The 19,334-nt window shown below is 37.8% G+C and overlaps 1 protein-coding gene across 1 annotated transcript in view; it reads left to right on the forward strand.

The window, feature by feature from the left end:
* LOC140137507 (NLR family CARD domain-containing protein 4-like) overlaps nucleotides 1-13,444 on the forward strand; it is a 116,356-nt gene extending 102,912 nt beyond the window's left edge. Inside the window, exons 10-11 of the mRNA XM_072159222.1 lie at nucleotides 2,533-2,784; nucleotides 5,048-13,444. Coding sequence (XP_072015323.1) covers nucleotides 2,533-2,784; nucleotides 5,048-7,968 — 3,173 coding nt within the window. The 3' untranslated portion in view covers nucleotides 7,969-13,444. The remainder of the gene's footprint in view (nucleotides 1-2,532; nucleotides 2,785-5,047) is intronic.
* The last annotated feature ends 5,890 nt before the right edge of the window (nucleotides 13,445-19,334 follow it).

Genomic DNA, 19,334 nt, shown 5'->3' on the forward strand with positions numbered 1-19,334 from the left:
AGTTTGTCTTCTCCTACTAAAGTTCTTGTGTTGTAGGTGCAGATGTTTAATTTCTGCTGGCAACTCTTATTTTTCTTCCAGAGATTCTTAGCACCCTCCGCTCCCTTATTATGCATCAAGGAGGAATTCTTCCTATTCAAATACATTGGTAGACCACCCGCTGTGCTCGGGGTCATATTCCATAATGCTAATATGTCTGCGCCCATGGGTGTCACATGTCCAGAAAATTTTCCCGTGAAAATTAACCTATTAATTTTGACTGGTAAGTGTAAGTGCCATGCTACCATGACCATTCAGCTCGTCCACTCAATGTAGTGGTATGCCTTATCAATATCGTATATCGATGCATTAGCTGTTCGGTACTCTACATGAAACATGTCGAGGTTTGAGAGCCAGTAAGCCTTAACTCACAAAGGCTCAAAGACCAAGTTGTGTTTGTTTACCATTGTTTACAAAAGCTTCCAACCGTTTTCCATTCCATTGAGGTACATTGCAATCTCTCTAGATCTGATTGTTAAGGCGCACAGCAATTAAGCAATTAAGCAATTATATCAGGTGGCATGTAATGCCACACTGATATATTGTCAAGCACTGGAATCTTCTGCTTCTTCTGATTCTTTCGTCAAACCATCTTTTAAAATGCTACTAGCGCCAGACGCTTGCATCAATCTCGACCAAAGTTGGCCACAAGAAGCACTGTCCCAAGATCCTTCTAAGTTGTACACAGTTAGGGGTGAAAGGTCATGTAGGGGTTATTAGAGGTCATTATGTGAAAATCTTTACAATGCTACTAGTGCAAGACGCTTGACCCAATTGCGACCAAACGTGGCCATAAGAACCGCTGACCCAAACTTGATATAAGTTGTACACAGATAGGGGTCAAAGGTCATATAGCGGATATTAGGGGTAATTTAGAGACAGTCTTAAAAATGCTACTCCTTTAAATTGCATGCTATGACCACTAAACTTGGTCAGAAGAACCACTGGCCCAAGCTTTAAATATATTGTATCACAACTGAAGAGTCAACCCAAGGTCAAAGGTCAAAGGAGGTCACATGTTAAAATTAGCTTGATTTGGCTTTGAACATCTTTGTGTAAAATTTGATAGAACAGCTATCATTAGGCACAGTGGCCTACATCTACAGTAGACAAGCCACAACTGATTTTTTTCCAAGAAGGTGTAAAGTAAATAATTGTGAAATAGTACCCAAGTATTATTAAAGCAGAATCTTAACCACAGAAGATAGCTAACAGTACTGGATCTCACATAATATTTCTTGGGGGGCATCAACTGTATAAGTGTTCCAGGCAAGAGGCGTCGAGAACTGTTAGGAGTGCAATTTCGCTTGTTCATGGGTGGGAGGGCAGAATGGGTAGTGGGGTGTTCACTCAAATGTTAAACTTTGCCCAGGTCAAAGGTCAGGTCAAATTTAAAGTTGCTTCGATGGGATTGTAACTATGGGAAAACAATCCCTGGCACTTGGGGAGTATGAAACCGCAAAGGTCATCTGAGATCAAAGGTCAGGTTGAATTTAAAGTTGCTCCGATTGGTCTGTAACTTGGGGAAAATGATCCGTGACACTTGGGGAGTATAAAACTACACATGTCATCGGAGGAAGGAATTAACAACACATGGGGAGGGACGCTCATAGCTACGGCATCAGATGGGTGGGGACACAGAACGCAACCAAATTATATTCTTATACCACAAATGAAACAAGGTATGTCTATTGTCTGACATTTTGCATTGTAACTGAAAAGGCAAATTATGGCGATAATATTTAAAGGGAAAAAATTGTAACAGTAAATGACAGAAAATGAATAAGGAAAATTAAGGAGTTTCACAATTACAAAATAAGAATTCAGAAGAAAGTTATATAAATAAAGCAGAAAAAGAATTTAGAGGAACATGAAGAACATAATTAAGAAAAACAAAAACAAAAACATTACGAGCAGACAATAACAAGTGAGGAGGAGGAGAAACAAGTCTTAGAACTTAAAGTAAATCCATCAAGCCTATTCATTGACTATCCTATATTGTGATAATGTATCTAAAATCTACTAGCACACTAGCACAATTAATCATGAATTTACAAATGGAAACAAGACATGCATAGGCAGATATACCTCCGGACATATCTGCCTGTGCGGGGACTTGAAACCCAGACCTCTCGCTTGTCGGGCGAGCGCTCGACCACTTGTTTCCATTTAATTTGTAAATTCACGTTTAATTGTGCTAAGTGTGTGATGCGTAATTCTTCTTTCCCCTGTATATTGATATATTTAGAATAACGATTGAGTATCATTAATTGTATCTCGTGCGCTAGTTTGTACTGTTTGAATGTTTCCATGTTCCAGTGTATGATTCGTAAGCCTCTTACCTTGTTTGTATCTTAAATCTATTTTTCTACTCGAGTTGACACCACATTAACATATAAATGGACACCAATTTAATTTTTTTAACTACTCTACAGCAACCATAACAATAAAGTAATGTTATCCTTTGTTTTGTTTTTGTTTTTCATTCGAAAGTTTCGACCACATTTAAAACGGAATGGACATCATCAGGTTTGGAGATAACTCCTGAAATTGACAATTTTAATGACTATGACAAGGTCAAAATTACCTACTCATGTAAGGTGCTATCCAGGGAATGGACCAAATCATACTCTGACCGTCCACACATCTTGGAAGGAATTGACAACACATGGCAAGGGATCCTCACAGCTACAGCATCAGATGGTACGTACACAACGCAGCAATGTCAGCACCAAATCAAACGAGGTATGTCTATCTATGCATGTTTTTCAGTCATTTTCACAGGTACATGCATCATTATGATTTTGGCAGAATTGCGAGTGCCGATTTGTTTGTTTCTTTTAAGTCCTGTCATGCATGTATTCACTTGAATTAGCGTACAGGGATTTCACGGTAGAGAGTCATGGGGCAGCATGTCAATAATTATTATTTAATGGTGATTTCACTATATTGAGATGACGGCATAGAGCGTTAGTAAACGGTGCAGTGTCGCACTGTCTGAGCCCTGTTATCTAATTTGAAATGATTCATGCGTAACACTTTTAACAAGCAGACGAATCGTTATTTGGCATTCTACCAAAATAATTAGAAAATATTTAAAAGCTAGCTACTCCAGGTATGTCCAATTTTCATCATGACTGTTGGGTGTACGCCAGGCGTGGACAAGGTGATTTAAGTTATCCACAACAAGGTAAGTTACTCTAGGTTTAGTGATCCTTCAAGACGCAAAACAAAATAATGATGGCTATTATAATATATGAGTACCTTAGAGGCAGTTTGTCAAGGAATCCAGATGTTGAATTCACTGGTAATTACTTTATTGCCGAGTCCCACAACGCTCAATATCAATGATACTATGTATGTTGGACTTTATATCGTTTATTACATGGTACAACAATTTTATACTCAGGAGATGATCATTGTGAATGAAATATCGCTACTATTAAAACTAAGCAATCATTATGTAGATGCTTGATTAGCTCCCATCACATAACCTCCGATTCTTGTTTACTTCTGTTTGCTACGAGGGGTGGTCAAAATGTTTCCGCAACACTAAATTTTGATGAATCTCTGAGAATTTTTCAATTTGTTTACCCTATTGAACCCAAAATTGTATATTTGACCTTTAGGTCAAAATAATTATTCTCTATACCATGGTCACCCTTGGTGATCAGACTACCAACTATAGACTTGATATTAAGTAGGCCCAACGACTGGTCTGGACGGAGTCTGCATAAACCGCACGGGCTAAATATTAAAGCCATAATGTGTGATTTGCTCCACAGCAGCGCCCTGAATTTTGTTTTCGAATTTCTACTTTTTGCACCATTTTAATGGCCATTGGTGTACATAAATGCCCTGTGAAATTATTGGTATTTAGGTTCAGTAAATATCACCTCAAACCGCAATAAATAATTCACTACATTATGAGCGCCATAATGTAAACTAATGGAATTTGTACCATCTCCCGACACACGCCAATTAATATTTGGCCCGTCCATTTTATGCAGACCCAGACCAGTCTTGGAATTTTGCGAACAAATATTCCATACTTAATGTCAAGTCTGTAAAAGTCATCCTCAGCCATGCTTATAGTGTAGTTTGTATTTTGTTTGTTCCTTCCCTTATTTGCTTGTTATATACTTTAGCCATTATTTCAAGCAGGTGCCTCATAAGACAATTTACAAGTGATTTACATTTGTGGTTCGAAATTTTTAAAGCTAATCTTAAAAATATGCTAGGAAGACCATTGTTTATTATCTTGATGTTCTTGATTGTATGTTAAAGCAATATTATAACATTATCATACAAAATAGATTAGCAATTCTTTGACATAAAATGTTAGTTTTACTGTCAGATATATCCCTTTTATTTTTGAGCCGAACAACTACGGCAAAGCAAAGTAAATTGGAATTTACTACCAGCGCGTATGTCGCCAATACGTACCACTCCTTCGGTCATGTTATGGTACGACCCTTTGTTGTGTAGATCACCGTCCTGCACGCCGTGTGTACTGTGTGTTATGAACATCGTGTATGCGTTCGACTAATAATTCCATCGTAATAATAAGACGCCGGTTCCGGCGCTTTATTCAAAATCTCAGATTTTGACAAAACTACAGCACCTAGAGTCTTGAATTTTGCAGGGTATATTGGTTTAATAAAGTACAATATAATCGTGTAAAAAAGTGAATTTAAAAAAATCAGTGAGGGCGTCCTCCTCAGCAAATGTTATAATATGGCTTTAAATAAAACAAAAAAAATGTGCATTTAGAAGATGTTCAACAATCAAGTGTTTTTTGTATGTGAGAGTTTGGGGCCTCCGGGAGGATGGTGGTAGCGGTGTGGGTGATTGTTTCAAAACCAAATCTTTTCATACTTGACCCTAATTACAACTACCAGATTGATTCAACTGAACAATGTTAGATCTACATTGGTTTGCTTTAATTAACAGCTGGAATAAATAAATATTTTGCTAATTCATTTATTTTGTGCTTTTGATTATACAGAATTTGATTTGCAGAAATTTAGAGAAAACTTGATAACATTATACAAAAAGAACTTATCAGAAACTGTGCTGTTTCCATGGCGTGAAAGATTGCACAAAGAGAAGAGTATGGATGATATCTACGTGGAGCCGCAGTTAGAGAGGTCGGCACGTTCAGAAGAGGAAGAGTCAGACTTATGGGATGCACGTGCAAGGCAGGTAATGGGTGCAAGAGATGACGGTACGGTTCTAATGGCAGATCTAGTTACTCTTGAAGATTCAAAACATGGTCATGAAGGACTAGCGAAACGCGTAGTTCTAAAAGGCGAAGTCGGTATTGGTAAAAGTACTCTACTCTGTAAGCTTGCATATGATTGGGCCACTGGTAGTACCGCTCCCTTGAATAAGTTTCAGTTAGTCTTTCTGTTACAAATGAAACGGTTGGACCAAAATATGGGTTTGTTTGAGGCGATAAGTAGACAAATCTTTCCATTCGATGACTCGAAAAGGTTGTGTAACTATTTAAAACAAAACCAGGACAAAATTCTAATTTTGATGGATGGATGGGATGAGACAAGCATTGGAAATATTGCACTAGATGCAGCATATGAGGGAACAATGACGATCATGACGATAGAGCAAATACTTGCCTGTCGGCAGTTACCCCAGACCTGTGTGATAATATCTACACGTCCTCACAAACCACTAGGTACTATACAGTCACGCTATATTACAGTGAATGTTAAAGGATTCTCGGATGACGATAGGAAAGAGTACATAAGGTCTTTCTTTTCAAGTGGGAGAAATTCAGAAGCTAATGAGGATATCGATAAGACACATAAGGAGGTCACTGCCGAGCTGAACAATTCGCCAATGATTTTTACTTTATCCAGGATACCCATTATTCTGATGTTACTTTGCACGGTTTGGGAAGATGCCCTTAAATTTCCCGACACATGTGATCTGTATCAAAGATTTGTAGAAGTAATTGTGAAAAGATATAAACACGCCATTCAAGGGGGCAAAACAGGAATAAAGCTGAACGATTCGGAAGACTTTCAGCGAAAATTAGGGAAAGTGGCATTGGAAGGACTCCTTTCAAACACAAATATTCAGAAAGATACTGTTGAGTGCTCGGAAGATATGTTTGGTGCCACAATGTGTAGCTTGGGTTTAGGAACAGGTATTCTCAGGAAAGAATGGAGGTTAATCAGATCTGAAGAGGAATCTATTGTCTCCTTTTTGCACAAATCCTTTCAAGAATTCCTCGCAGGCAAGTACTTGGCCAAGTTATTTGACAGTACGTACACTGAATTTAGGGCCAAACTAGAAAAACTAGAAACCTGGGATCTTGTTCTTCAAAAATTTGAAGTCCTTAGATTTTGCTGTGGTGCTTCTCAATCAGCTGCCAACGCTGTCATTGAACACGTTAATCGTATTTTTGATGTGAAGTACAAGGGCCGAAACGCAGGGCCTGCAATAGCGTGTAGGGCTGACCATGCACATCGTGTGCATATTGAGTCGAAGATTTCAGTTGGACATGATATGGCGCATCATGCTGCTGATCAAGTTGATTGTCTGCCCATACTCAGTTTGTTACAAGAGTGCAAACTGAAAGATGACCCTAGTTTGATATCTGTATTCAAAAAATCCATATTCTCAGATGCATTATCTGTTCATATCAACTGTGATGATCCTCGGTCACTTCCAATATTCAAGTCTTTCATTGAATCTGAGATTGGCAAAGTAACAAGTAAACAAGTCAGGTCAATCTTTCTAGATACGATTAAGCTAAATGTACAGAATGCAAATTTGACACAAGATATACTGAACGGTGTTTCAAATGTAGAGCATTTGAAGATTGAAGAATCTCCGAGCTTCTCAAAACCACCCACAGACATTCCGACGGAATTGAGCAATACGATAGCTTTGATTCCAAAACTAGGGATTCCAAAACTAGCAGTATTGTCCGTATCTAATGGCTCAGTCCATGGGCTTCTTAGTCAACTGTCCGCATCCACATCGCTCAGACACGTTGAGTTTACCGGGTGTTATATTGGTGATGCAATCACAGACATTGTTACAATATTGACACTTCCCCGGACACACCACCCCGTTAGTTGTCTCATACTTCGAGACGAATGTGTAGGCCTAGGACGGGAGGGACTTGGGATACAGCTGAGTGCAGCATTTCACGGCATTCCATCAAATCTTAAAAGGTTGGATCTATCGGGAAATGCTGTAAATATTGCCTCATTGGTTCGTATTCTACAGTGCTGTCCGCATTTACAGGTGTTGTGTCTGAGTGAAGTAGGCTTGAAAGCAAAAGACATCAAGACACTGAGTAATCACCTTTGCGGAACACTGTTGGAATTAGATTTATCTACCAATTATGTAGAGGACAGCATTGCACCATTAACTGCTGCCCTGTTGCATTGTAAGAAGTTGGAAAGGTTGAGTCTTCAAAGAACGGGATTAAACAAGGACAAGATCAAGACACTCAGTGAACTGTTTTCATCCACAACCAACCTGATAGAGTTGGATTTGGGATGGAATTGGATAGAGGAGCGTCCCGGGGAGAGTATTGAGTCATTGGTCGATCACCTGCAGAATTGCCACCGGTTATCAATGTTAGATTTACAGTATACAATGGGTGATGCAGGTATCGTTATATTGGCAAACAGGCTCAACAAGTTGCCCAATTTGACACAGCTCAATCTTGTTGGTGCAAAAGGAAATGCTGGCTTGGATGCTGTCTTCAATAATATCCATCAGTTGCCAAACCTTACGAGGTTAGATATATCCTTCAAAATTGACAATCAATGTAGTGACTTGGTTAAGAATTGCCTGCATGCAGTAGGCATGGTAAAAGAGGATGGCATAAGACCCATACGTTGGGATCTGGATATGATAAGAAAGATCAAAGCAGTAGCACCTAATTAGGCATGTCCTGTAAACATGGTAACGCACGGCAGAAAACTAATACTTGCAGTCACTGAAATGAGTGATGGTTTACACTGACACATGTTAGAGATAACAGTTACGCAGTGCAACCTCTGCATTTAGATAATCTATCACCGAACTTGCTCCAGTAAACTCCATTAAGGCGCAGGATTGGTCATTGCACAAATAGCCTTCAATTGCAAGAAAGTGTGCAATTTGTATAAATAGCACAAATTGCACAAATAGCCAGTTGCTTAAGCAATTTTCACAAATTGCATAAATAGCCACAGATAGTTACAATTGATGTCGGATGTCTATGTCGGACAAATTGCATAAATAGCCACAGGTGTTGCAATTTGTGGAATTTATGTCAGTAAATTGCACGAATAGCCTACAGTTGCAAGAAAGTGTGCAATTTGTACAAATAGCACAAATAGCAACGTATATGTAAGCAATTTTTACAAATTGCATAAATAGCCACAGGTGTTGCAATTTGTGCTATTTATGTCAGTCAATTGCACAAATTGCCTACAGTTGCAAGAAAGTGTGCAATTTGTACAAATAGCACAAATAGCCATGTACGTAAGCAATTTTTACAAATTGTAGAAATAGCCACAGGTGTTGCAATTTATGCAATGTATAAAAGCAATGAGGACAATATCTGAGTTGCTTCCAGTAAGCGCTATTTGTGCAATTTGTGCAATTGGTGGAAAGAAAATTTAAGGAAGAATGATACGTACGAGGATGTTTATAAGCAAAAAAAATCCGTCAACCACCCTAACTACGGTTACACTCAACTTTTCCGGGCTCGCGCTGCTCATTTCTTTCGAGAACCGCTTCCATATCATAATTATCATCATCATATTCATCATTATCGGAGTCATCATCATCCTAGGCATCATATCGGAGTCATCATCATCCTAGGCGTCATCATTATAGTCAAAAGCTGCGTCGGTAGTGTGATGATATTATATCCAATTCATCATCCGAGTCATACTGAATCTGAGGCATCGCCAAATTGCTGACGGCTAGAAGGGACTTGGCGATCAATGTCATAATTGCTTATATAGTCGGCACCTTAAAGCCCTTTCCACCAATTGCACAAATTGCACAAATAGCGATCATTGGAAGCAACTAGGATATGAGAAAAATAATCTAAGTTCAAAATTGCATAAATTGCACAAATTGCTGACGGCTAGAAGGGACTTGGCGATCAATGTCATAATTGCTTATATAGTCGGCACCTTAAAGCCCTTTCCACCAATTGCACAAATTGCACAAATAGCGATCATTGGAAGCAACTAGGATATGAGAAAAATAATCTAAGTTCAAAATTGCATAAATTGCACAAATTGCTGACGGCTAGAAGGGACTTGGCGATCAATGTCATAATTGCTTATATAGTCGGCACCTTAAAGCCCTTTCCACCAATTGCACCAATTGCACAAATAGCGATCATTGGAAGCAACTAGGATATGAGAAAAATAATCTAAGTTCAAAATTGCTTATATGGCCAGTACGTTAAAGCCCTTTGAATCCTTGTCTTTTGCATTTACTTCTAGCTATTTGTGCTATTTGTACAATTTATATATGTGGCGAAATGTAAAATTTTCCTATACCTTAAGTATAGGAAATTTACTAAAACAACCAATCCTGCGCCTTTCTCGTAAACTGACAGTATTTCATACTTACTTCGTACACACCAGCAGTGGGTTGTGTGATGATTTCTGCTTCACGATATTATATCTGCCTCGGTTTGTTGTTAGCCTGCTCATTTGTGTTAGGGTTGGCATTTCTCTTGCTTGCCCATATGCTTTAGCACACTCCAGCCATCTTTTATTTGGTCTTCCTGTTGGTCCTTTTTAATATATTTTGCCTTCAATGTTTATCTTTGAATAATCTGTGTGTCTCAATCTGTTTAATGTGGTTAAAGTACTTCAGCCTCCTTTCTGCAATAGTGTCTAAAACTGTGTACTTTGCCTAATGATTCTCGGATAGCCTGGTTGCGGACTTATCTAGTCTGGTGACTCCAGTAATTCGGCGTTCAGGTTCAGGTCTTTTCTCCAAACTCCGTGGACAGAACTCCTTGGAATTGCTGGATTAAGTTCCCGTGATATTATCCTAACACTTTTCTTTGGTGACTGTAAGACCTGCACATTAAGTGTTTGGATATTTCCACTGTTCTCGCTGTTCTTGGTCTTATTATCAGACAGGAACTGGCTGATAAACATGCTCCTTTAGATAACCCCATAGGAAGAAATCTGGACATGTTAGGTCGGGAGAATGAGCAGGTCATGAGAATTCATATCTTCTGGAAAGTAGCCGATGTGGAAAATTCTCATTGAAATACTATAGTAATCCATTGTGACGTTGGCAGTATGGGGAGTGGCCCCATCTTGTTGGAACTACTGCTCACCCATATCTGCCTGGAGCCATGAAGACATGGCAGGAAATGAGTCCTCAGCATCTCTATGCATCGTTCTTTATTCATAGTTACTGTGCCTTAATTTTCCCAAAAGAAGTACGGGCTATAACCCCTTGCTAACAAAGTGCGCACCATAGGGCCTACTGTCACTTTTTGCGAATGCAATGATCTTTCTGCGACTTCATGGGGTGAATGTCCTTTAAGACCCCAAAACACCATGTTCTTCTTGTTTACATGTCCACTTAGAAGAAAGTGGGCATCATCTGTCCACCAGATATCATCAAACCAATCAGGATACAGTTCTAATCTTGCAAGTGCAACCTGGCAAAAAAGGACACGCTCTTGCTTGTCTACAGCAGGGTATATAAAGAGTATAAAACGTTTTCATAACGTTAAAAAACATTTTTTGATAATCTACCGCTTAGCCAACAAAAATGTTTTACAGAAAACGTTTAAATGTCGGGTTATATAAAGGGTATAAAAACGTTTTAATAACATTCCAAAAACATTCTTGAAAACTTGGTACAAAACATTCTAAACAGAATGTTATTTTGGAGTTGGAAAATATTTTGCGAAAAATGTTTGCCCAAAATATTTTCAATAACGTTTTAAAACCGTTTTCATGACCTTTATATAACCCGACATTTAAATGTTATTAAAAGGTTTTGAAAAAAAAACATTTTAAGAACATTTCTGTGTTTCCTTGGTTCAAATATTTTAACATAATGTTATTTAAGTATTGACACAATATTTGGCAGAAATGTTTGCAAAAATAGTTTACAATAACATTTTTGAAAACATTAAAAATATTGTTGTAGTGTGTTTTCATACAAAACGTTTTAAAACGTTATCATGACCTTTATATAACCCGACATTTTAATGTTATTAAAACGTTTTTACCTAAACCAAAAGCCAAAATATAACTTATTTAAAACGTTTTTAAAACGTTTTTGTGTTTGCTGGGATGTTACTGCTAGACCTACTCAAATTACCCGCCAATGCATTGTGCGGGTAATGAACCGCGTGTTGCATTATATCACGTACACATGGTAAACAGCGTGCTCAGAAATACGTGGAATGCGGGCTAAATACGCACGTTGTGAACTTGACATTCACAGGAGTGCTAGTAGAGGGTATATAGATTATGCCATGAAAAGAACATTTAGATTGGTTGACATTAACTTAGATTATTTTCAAAAATCTACATGTAACCTTTTTTAAACACCCGGTATATGCGGTGAGGTTTTTATCATAGTACTTTCATTTTTGTGTATCTGAATGACCTTTGACCTCTCATTTCAATGGTTCACAGAAGTTGGTAATTTTGGAGCCTATTCAAAAATCGATCACAACAATATTAGGAAGCCACATGCCCAATTCGTTGCTCATGTCATCTCTGTCCGTATTTTGATGAAATCAGACGTTAGAAATAAAAAGAATTTATCGCGTCTGATGTCACTGTCAATTACGATCCTTGATTGGTTTACACAGGTTAAATAGCGCGTAAAAGGAAGGCCGATTTATCTGGTGCCGATCGGAGAAAAGGAATAGCAGAAAATTACGTATTTTTACAAGCCAAAAGCAACCTTTTTAGGTATAGATTTTTCGTCGCCTAATGTACTTTTGAAGTATTTTTCTATAAGAAGTTGATAAAATTGTGTATTCCATGATACATGAATATGTTATACAGAGGATACAATACAATTGTTACAATGGACGATTTTATTACTAGTAAGTCATTTGTTACCATGTAAATAGTTCTGTAAACATTTCCTTATAAATAATGTACTTTTGAAGAACTTTTCAAGACACTTTTAATCTTGGAATAAGTTGATAATATTTTTGATTCCTTGATGTATGTATATGTCATACAGAGGATACAATACTAGGGTTACAATGGACGGTTTTATACAGTCGTTTGTTACCATGTAAATGGTCATACGAATATTCCAAGTTAGACCAGTTCTAACGTTAGGCCTGGTTTAACTATGGAGGTTTGACTTAGGGAGGAATCCTTTTACTCTTTTCTTTTTCTGCTTTGTTCCTTGCAAATTCCAAAACTTAAAGGCAGCCATCTAATATTAAGCTACATTGTATTTGCCCCAGGATCTAACATAATATAGAATAAGGTATGTATGTAAATACCAAAGAGTTCCTTCTCCCTAAGACTAATTTCCATAGTTAGACCAGGTCTAAATTTAGACCTGGTCTAATTTGTTTTGAGCATACTGACCATTGTCTTAGAATAAGAAGTTGATAATATTTTGTATTATTTGATGCACAGTGAATATGTCATACAGAGTTAGGATACAATACTATGGCGTCAGTGAACGCTTTGATACAGTCATATACGAATATATATAAGAATATTTCCATAGATACGAGTAATGTACTTTTGAAGTACTTTTCAAGACTCTTACTTTTGTAATAATAAGTTGACAATATTTTCATATTCTTTGATGCATGAATATGTTATGAGATACGATACTATGGTGCAATGGACGCTTTTATACAGTTATTTGCTACCAGGTAAATATGAAACATATGTGATGCGATCAAGCAAAATCAGTCGGAACTCGGAAATTTTACATTTTCAGTATCTTATAGGATAGTAAAAAGCATTTACAATCTTGATTTTGCAGAAAACCCCATTGAAATTGAACAACCAGTTCCAAAGATATGAGCAATCAAAGAGTTTCCAAAACAAAAGGAAACAAAAGAAAATATGTTCTTTGTTTGGCTATATCTCAAAATCAATATTTCCGAGTTCCGACTGATTAGCTTGATCGCATCACATAATGTTCATGTTTTGTATTATGTAAAATATTACTTTTGAAGTATTTTAAAAGACTTTTTGTAAATTTATAGTTCCGGGATTTTATTCCTTGGTAAATGAAGTGATGTAGGGCATATAAATCTTTTTATGCCTTTAAAGAGGTTACGGTTCGCATATGCACTTTGAAAGTATTATGTTATTGTAATATCATGATGTCGCCTCAGCAGTATGTTAATGTATGCTTAGAATTGATAATAAATCAATATTTTAAATCAAAACGTACAGAAAAAAGTCTGTGATACGGTGTCTGATCTCCGCCAAACTCCCCCTTTTATAATTCATATCCCCAAATTTTAGTTTTCCCCTTTTTTGCGAAATGCTTTCCCCTTTTTCAAATATTTCCCCCTTTTCGACTTTCCCCCTTTTCAAATAGTTTCCCCCTTTTCGACTTACCCCTTTTCAAATAGTTTCCCCTTTTCGACTTTCCCCTTTTCAAATAGTTTCCCCCTTTTCGACTTTCCCCTTTTCAAATAGTTTCTCCTTTTCGACTTTCCCCTTTTCAAATAGTTTCCCCTTTTCGACTTTCCCCCTTTTCATATAGTTTCCCCTTTTCGACTTACCCCTTTTCAAATAGTTTCCCCTTTTCGACTTACCCCTTTTCAAATAGTTTCCCCCTTTTCGACTTTCCCCCTTTTCAAATAGTTTCCCCCTTTTCGACTTTCCCCCCTTTTCAAATAGTTTCTCCTTTTCGACTTTCCCCTTTTCATATAGTTTCCCCTTTTCAAATAGTTTCCCCCTTTTTAATTTCCCCTTTTCAAATAGTTTCCCCGTTTTCGAATTACCCCTTTACAAATAATACCCTTTTTATTTTCACCCATTTTGTAAATAGTTCCCCCTTTTTACAAATAATCCCCTTTTAACTTTCCTCCCGCTTTTCACAAATAGATTCCCATTTTAAATAGTTTCTCCCTTTTAAATAATACTCCTTTTTGTTTTTTTAATACTCCCTTTTTGTTTGGGTACTCCCCGTTTTCTGTGCGTAGGCTTTACCAGTAAGCCTGGACCCTGGAGAGTACCGTGCACTCACCAGAGCTCATTCCGCTACATCCATTATTGGAAAGGCGTTCTACATGAATTTGGATTCCAACGTAGGTAGATTTATAGCCTGTTGTGCAAGCGCTCGCTAAATTCAATGGGTTAGGGATCCGTCAACTTTTATGCACGTTTATAGAGGGGCTGTACAAAGAGCAAATCCGATATGATTGATAAACCAAATGATGTTCAGAATGTTAAACGGGTGAAATGGCATGCATAAATATTTATGCTGGTCAAATTCATAGCAATGATGTTTGAAAGTCTGTAAAGAACTTGTCTATAAACAGGGATATGTCAGAGACAACAAACAACTGGCTGCCATTGTTACAGAAGCCTAGATAATACAAATTGTTTGTGCTATATATTCAAAAGGTTTTTTTTTAAAGTTAGCACCAAAGTTTAAAACAAGCGGTCTTAACAGTGAAATGACAATAAAAGCATACATTTATAAAACGGGCCTGGACAAAATGGGCATTGCATATTTATGACAAGTGTGGCTGTGTGATTTTATGCAACTTTATTTTTAAGCCAGTTCCGAGTAATTTTCGCTATTCTTTGTTTGTCAACAATCCCGTTAACAATAAAATGTGCTTTCTAATCAAAGGCTCTATGGCATATTCAATTGACCAGACAAATGAACCAGGGACTTCGGTCAGTGGTGCACGCCTCAAAAATCCAAAAAGAATTAGTAGGCCCTATATGTTAGATGAAGAATTAAGTAGCAATTAAGCCTAGTCTTTTTTAAAAGTCGAGACAAGTCCAAAATAATCTTACTATAAATAGGGGAATGTTGTATGTATGTATCTATCTATGTATCTATTTATCTATGTATGCCTATAAAGGCTCCGTCAGTTTCGATCCAAATGTCGCCAAATTCATACGGGAGCTCGAGAAACTTACCGAGACGGTTATGCGAAAATTTGGTTGAAAACGGCCAAGAATTGGCCTCAAAATCAGTGAAAATGTGGTCCGTTGCTATCCAAGGTAAACAAAAAAAGGAGTCAGTTACTAAGCTAGCCCTGCGAGTCGCACGGGCGTATCTAATGCCAAGCCGCTCGCGTAGCGCAGCGATACCGCGCGGGTAACGCAGCACTACGCCATGACATGCGTAAACGACGCAGAGTCACGTAATGAATGATATTACGGGTGAACGACCGTAGCGTAATAAATACGGGAAAAGATGTGTGTTAAAAAGTACAAACAACATGGAGAGGTAGGCCTACTATCTATAACAAATTACCGAGTTGCAGAACTTTTCGTGATAAAAACTCGAACGGTGGTGATGCAACTGCCAATTTCAATTTTGTAAACCTAATCATTCACCGAGTTACGCTGCATATTCACCTCATTTTTTCCAATCTAAAAATGAGCAAAAATACCTTTAAAAAATATCCAGGGACCTCAAAATTGTGAGCATCAGTTACTATGTCCGCCAAACAACTACATCGCGTGAAACAAAAAAATCATGAGTCTTCGCGTATCAACACGCCGCGTCAAACAAAAAACGCGTATCATTTAATTCGCGTCATCTCGCGACATCGCGTATCAACACGCTGCCACTATAAAGCAAGTGGGAATAAACGCGGGAAAATCAAAATGAGTGAGGAGAGTGCATGGGTGCCATGGGTTGGCGATATTATTTAATAATCCGCGATGCATGGGTTACCATCTTTGTGAACATGCCAAAAATACAATTAATAGTCGTTATAAATGTTTAGAGCATTGAACCTACTTATACTGACTTAAAAACTGTACATTTTATGTTTCTCATTCACAAATTTTTTAGCAGTTGACTAGCAAGAAGTTCTAAAACCATGATACTAGGGACAGATGGCAGAGCGCGAATAAGAGGATGGAGAGGGATGTGAGCTAAAGGGGGAACAGTGTAAAGAACGGCCGAGGATAGGGTACACGGGGTGGTAACAAAGAAGAAGTTGATATATCCAGGGACCTCAAAAAAGTGAGCATCAGTTAATATGTCCGCCTAACAACTACGCGTATCAATACGCCGCGTCAAACAAAAAAACGCGCAACAGTTCGCGTCAGCTCACGACATCGCATATCAACACGCTGCCTGTAAAGCAAGTGGGAATAATAAACATGGGAAATCAAAATGAGTGAGGAGAGTGCATGGGTGCCATGGGTTGGCGATATTATTTAAAAATCCGCGATACATGGTTGACCATCAAACTTTGCGAACATGGCAAAAATACAAATTAATAGCCGTTATAAATTTTTTGAGCATTGGACCTACATATACTGACTTAAAAATTGTACATGATTTTATGTTTCACATTCACAAATTTTTTAGCAGTTGAAGTACTAAAACCATGATACTATAGGGACAGATAAGAGGCAGAGCGGATAAGAGGGGAAAGAGGGATGTGAGCTACTAAGGGGGAATAGTGGCAACAACGGGAGGATAGAGTAGAACACGGGGGGGTAACAAAGAAGAAGTTGATTAAAATGAATTAAATGAAACAACTGATCAATCGGTAATAAATTAGGGAGTTGGTAAAATTGTTCGCAATAAAAACTCGGAGGGTGGTGATGCATTTGTAAAATTGCATTTATTTACGAACCGCGAAAGACGGGTGACCGCTAGTAAATAAAAAAGAAAACAAAATGCGCACAAACAGGCTGTACGAGTATGTGGGATATACTTAGTCACAAAATGAAACCGGGAATAAAATAGGCTAAAGAAGGAAAGAAAGAAACTCTTCAGGAAATGTAAGGGGAAAAAAGCTATAATAAGATCAGGAAGTTTAAATAAAAAAGCTATTAAACTGAGGACAGAATTAAATAAATAACATGAAAACGGGAAATCACAAGCTATGCAGCAAATAAAAAAGAAGCTAAAAGGGAAATGTAAGAAAGGACAGATTTAGAAAATAATAACGGGAACGGGATTGAATAAATAAAAAAACATGGTAACGTAAAATCGCCCGGGAAAATCGCAAGCAGAATTTTTTTTAATGGAACAAAATTGGCCCATGTAGAAAAAAAAAAAAAAAAGAAAGAAAGAAGTTAAAATGGAAACGTAGGCTTAAGGAGGGTCAGGTTCAGATAAATAAAATTTACCTTTTCAATGATTCTACCTGTTCAGTAATTCCTCCTGTTTTAGTGAACGCTCCCATTTACTCACCTAGCGGGGACCCGCGCGTAGCGCGGGTGTCCCGCTAGTAACGATAATAAGCCAATCTAATTGATTCGAATTCCAATCTCCTGGCCTTTTCCTGGGTCTATATTTAGTTGCATGATATAATTCAGATTATGATTTTTCTTAAATGTAGATCTATATCCTGTAGAATTCATAAATTACATAATAAGTATCATTTTATTCATTTTATTTAGCTCAAGAATTTGTATCAGATAATCACGTGCTTTCAACGTGTAGGCTGGACCCCGGGGCTGGACCTATTTCAATATCGAAGTACATGTATGCACGATCGAATCGAAGCATGAAGGCTGACACTCCACGTGGTTAGAGGCGTGATTCTATAAAGCCTATAAAACATAGCCATACGCACATCAAAAAGCGGGGACAAAAAACAAATCGGGGAATCGAATTTGAAAAGGGAGAAAGTAAAAATGGGATAAACCATTCCTGAGTGTAAAAAGAAAAAAACTATTTACACCAAGGGGGTGAGTATTAAAAGGGGAACTATTTACAAAAAGGGGGAAAGTAAAAAAGGGAACAACTATTTTCAAAAGAGGGAACTATCTTACTATAAATAGGGGAATGTTGTGGGTGTGTGAACGGAAAAGCTCCGTCAGTTTCGACCCAAATGTCGCCAAATTCATACGGGAGATCGAGGAATTTACGGGAACGTGTTTAAACTTTATTTGGTTGAAAACGGTCAAGAATTGGCTGCCAAAACAGTGAAAATAGGGGTAAAAACGGGGTTTTTTGTTATGAAAATCGGCTGCCAGCTTACGCGCCACTGCAGCTGGCCGGCAGCGCGTCGGCGCCGCGTGCGTAATTCGCACTACGCCAATGTGCGCGTAAACGGCGCAAAGCCACGCGACTTGCGAGCCAGAGACCAGTGGACATGATAATACGGAAAGAAGCAAAAATAAATGACTAAAAGGTACATGGATGGGTCACGGGATTATGATAACGTTTGGACACGTCCGCAGACACGCTATGAGAGGACGTAATAAATACGGGAAAAAGATATATAAACAACATGAAACGGTACTATAAAGAAAAATTAAATTAAAATTAGGACAAAAAAGGTACGAGTAATTATAGGCTAACGGGTTAAAGTGAAACGGGAACCAAACAGAGAAGGAAAGAAACTAATCAGGAAATAATAAGAAAAAAAGAAGCTAAAATAGAGAAGAGATGGGAACTGGGTTAAATAAATAAACAACATGGAAACTGAAAATCACAAGCATGACAAGCTAAGCAGAAGAAACTTTAAAAAAAGAAAATGTAAGAAGAGACAGATTTATATAAATAAAATGTACCTTTTCAATGATTCCACCTGTTCAGAAATTATTCCTGTTATAGTGAACGCTTCCATTTACTCATCTAGCGGGGACCCGCGCGAAGCGCGGGTATCCCGCTAGTCTTACTATAAATAGGGAAATGTTGTATGTATCTATCTATGTATCTATGTATCTATGTATGTATCGCTCAAAGGCTCCGTCAGTTTCGATCCAAATGTCGCCAAATTCATACGGGAGATCGATGAATATACGGGAACGTGTTTAAACTTTATTTGGTTGAAAACGGTCAAGAATTGGCCTCAAAATCAGTGAAAATGTGGTCACGCGTAAACGACGCAGAGTCGCGCAATGAATGGTAATACGGGGAGGCGTAATAAATACGGGGAAAAGATGTGTGTTAAAAAGTACAAACAACATGAAGAGGTAGGCCTACTGTAATTAAAAAAGAAAACAAAATGAGGACAAACAGGTAGGCCTACGAGTATGTGGGTTAGCCTATAGTTAGTCACAGTAAGAAAATGAAAACGGGAATAAAATAGGCTAAAGAAGGAAAGAATAATAAAATCTAATAAAATTAGATGATTTAAATTTAAAAAAAGCTATTAAACTGAGGAC

This window comes from Amphiura filiformis, chromosome 17 (assembly GCF_039555335.1).
Source record: "Amphiura filiformis chromosome 17, Afil_fr2py, whole genome shotgun sequence".
Classification (NCBI taxonomy): Eukaryota; Metazoa; Echinodermata; class Ophiuroidea; order Amphilepidida; family Amphiuridae; genus Amphiura; species Amphiura filiformis.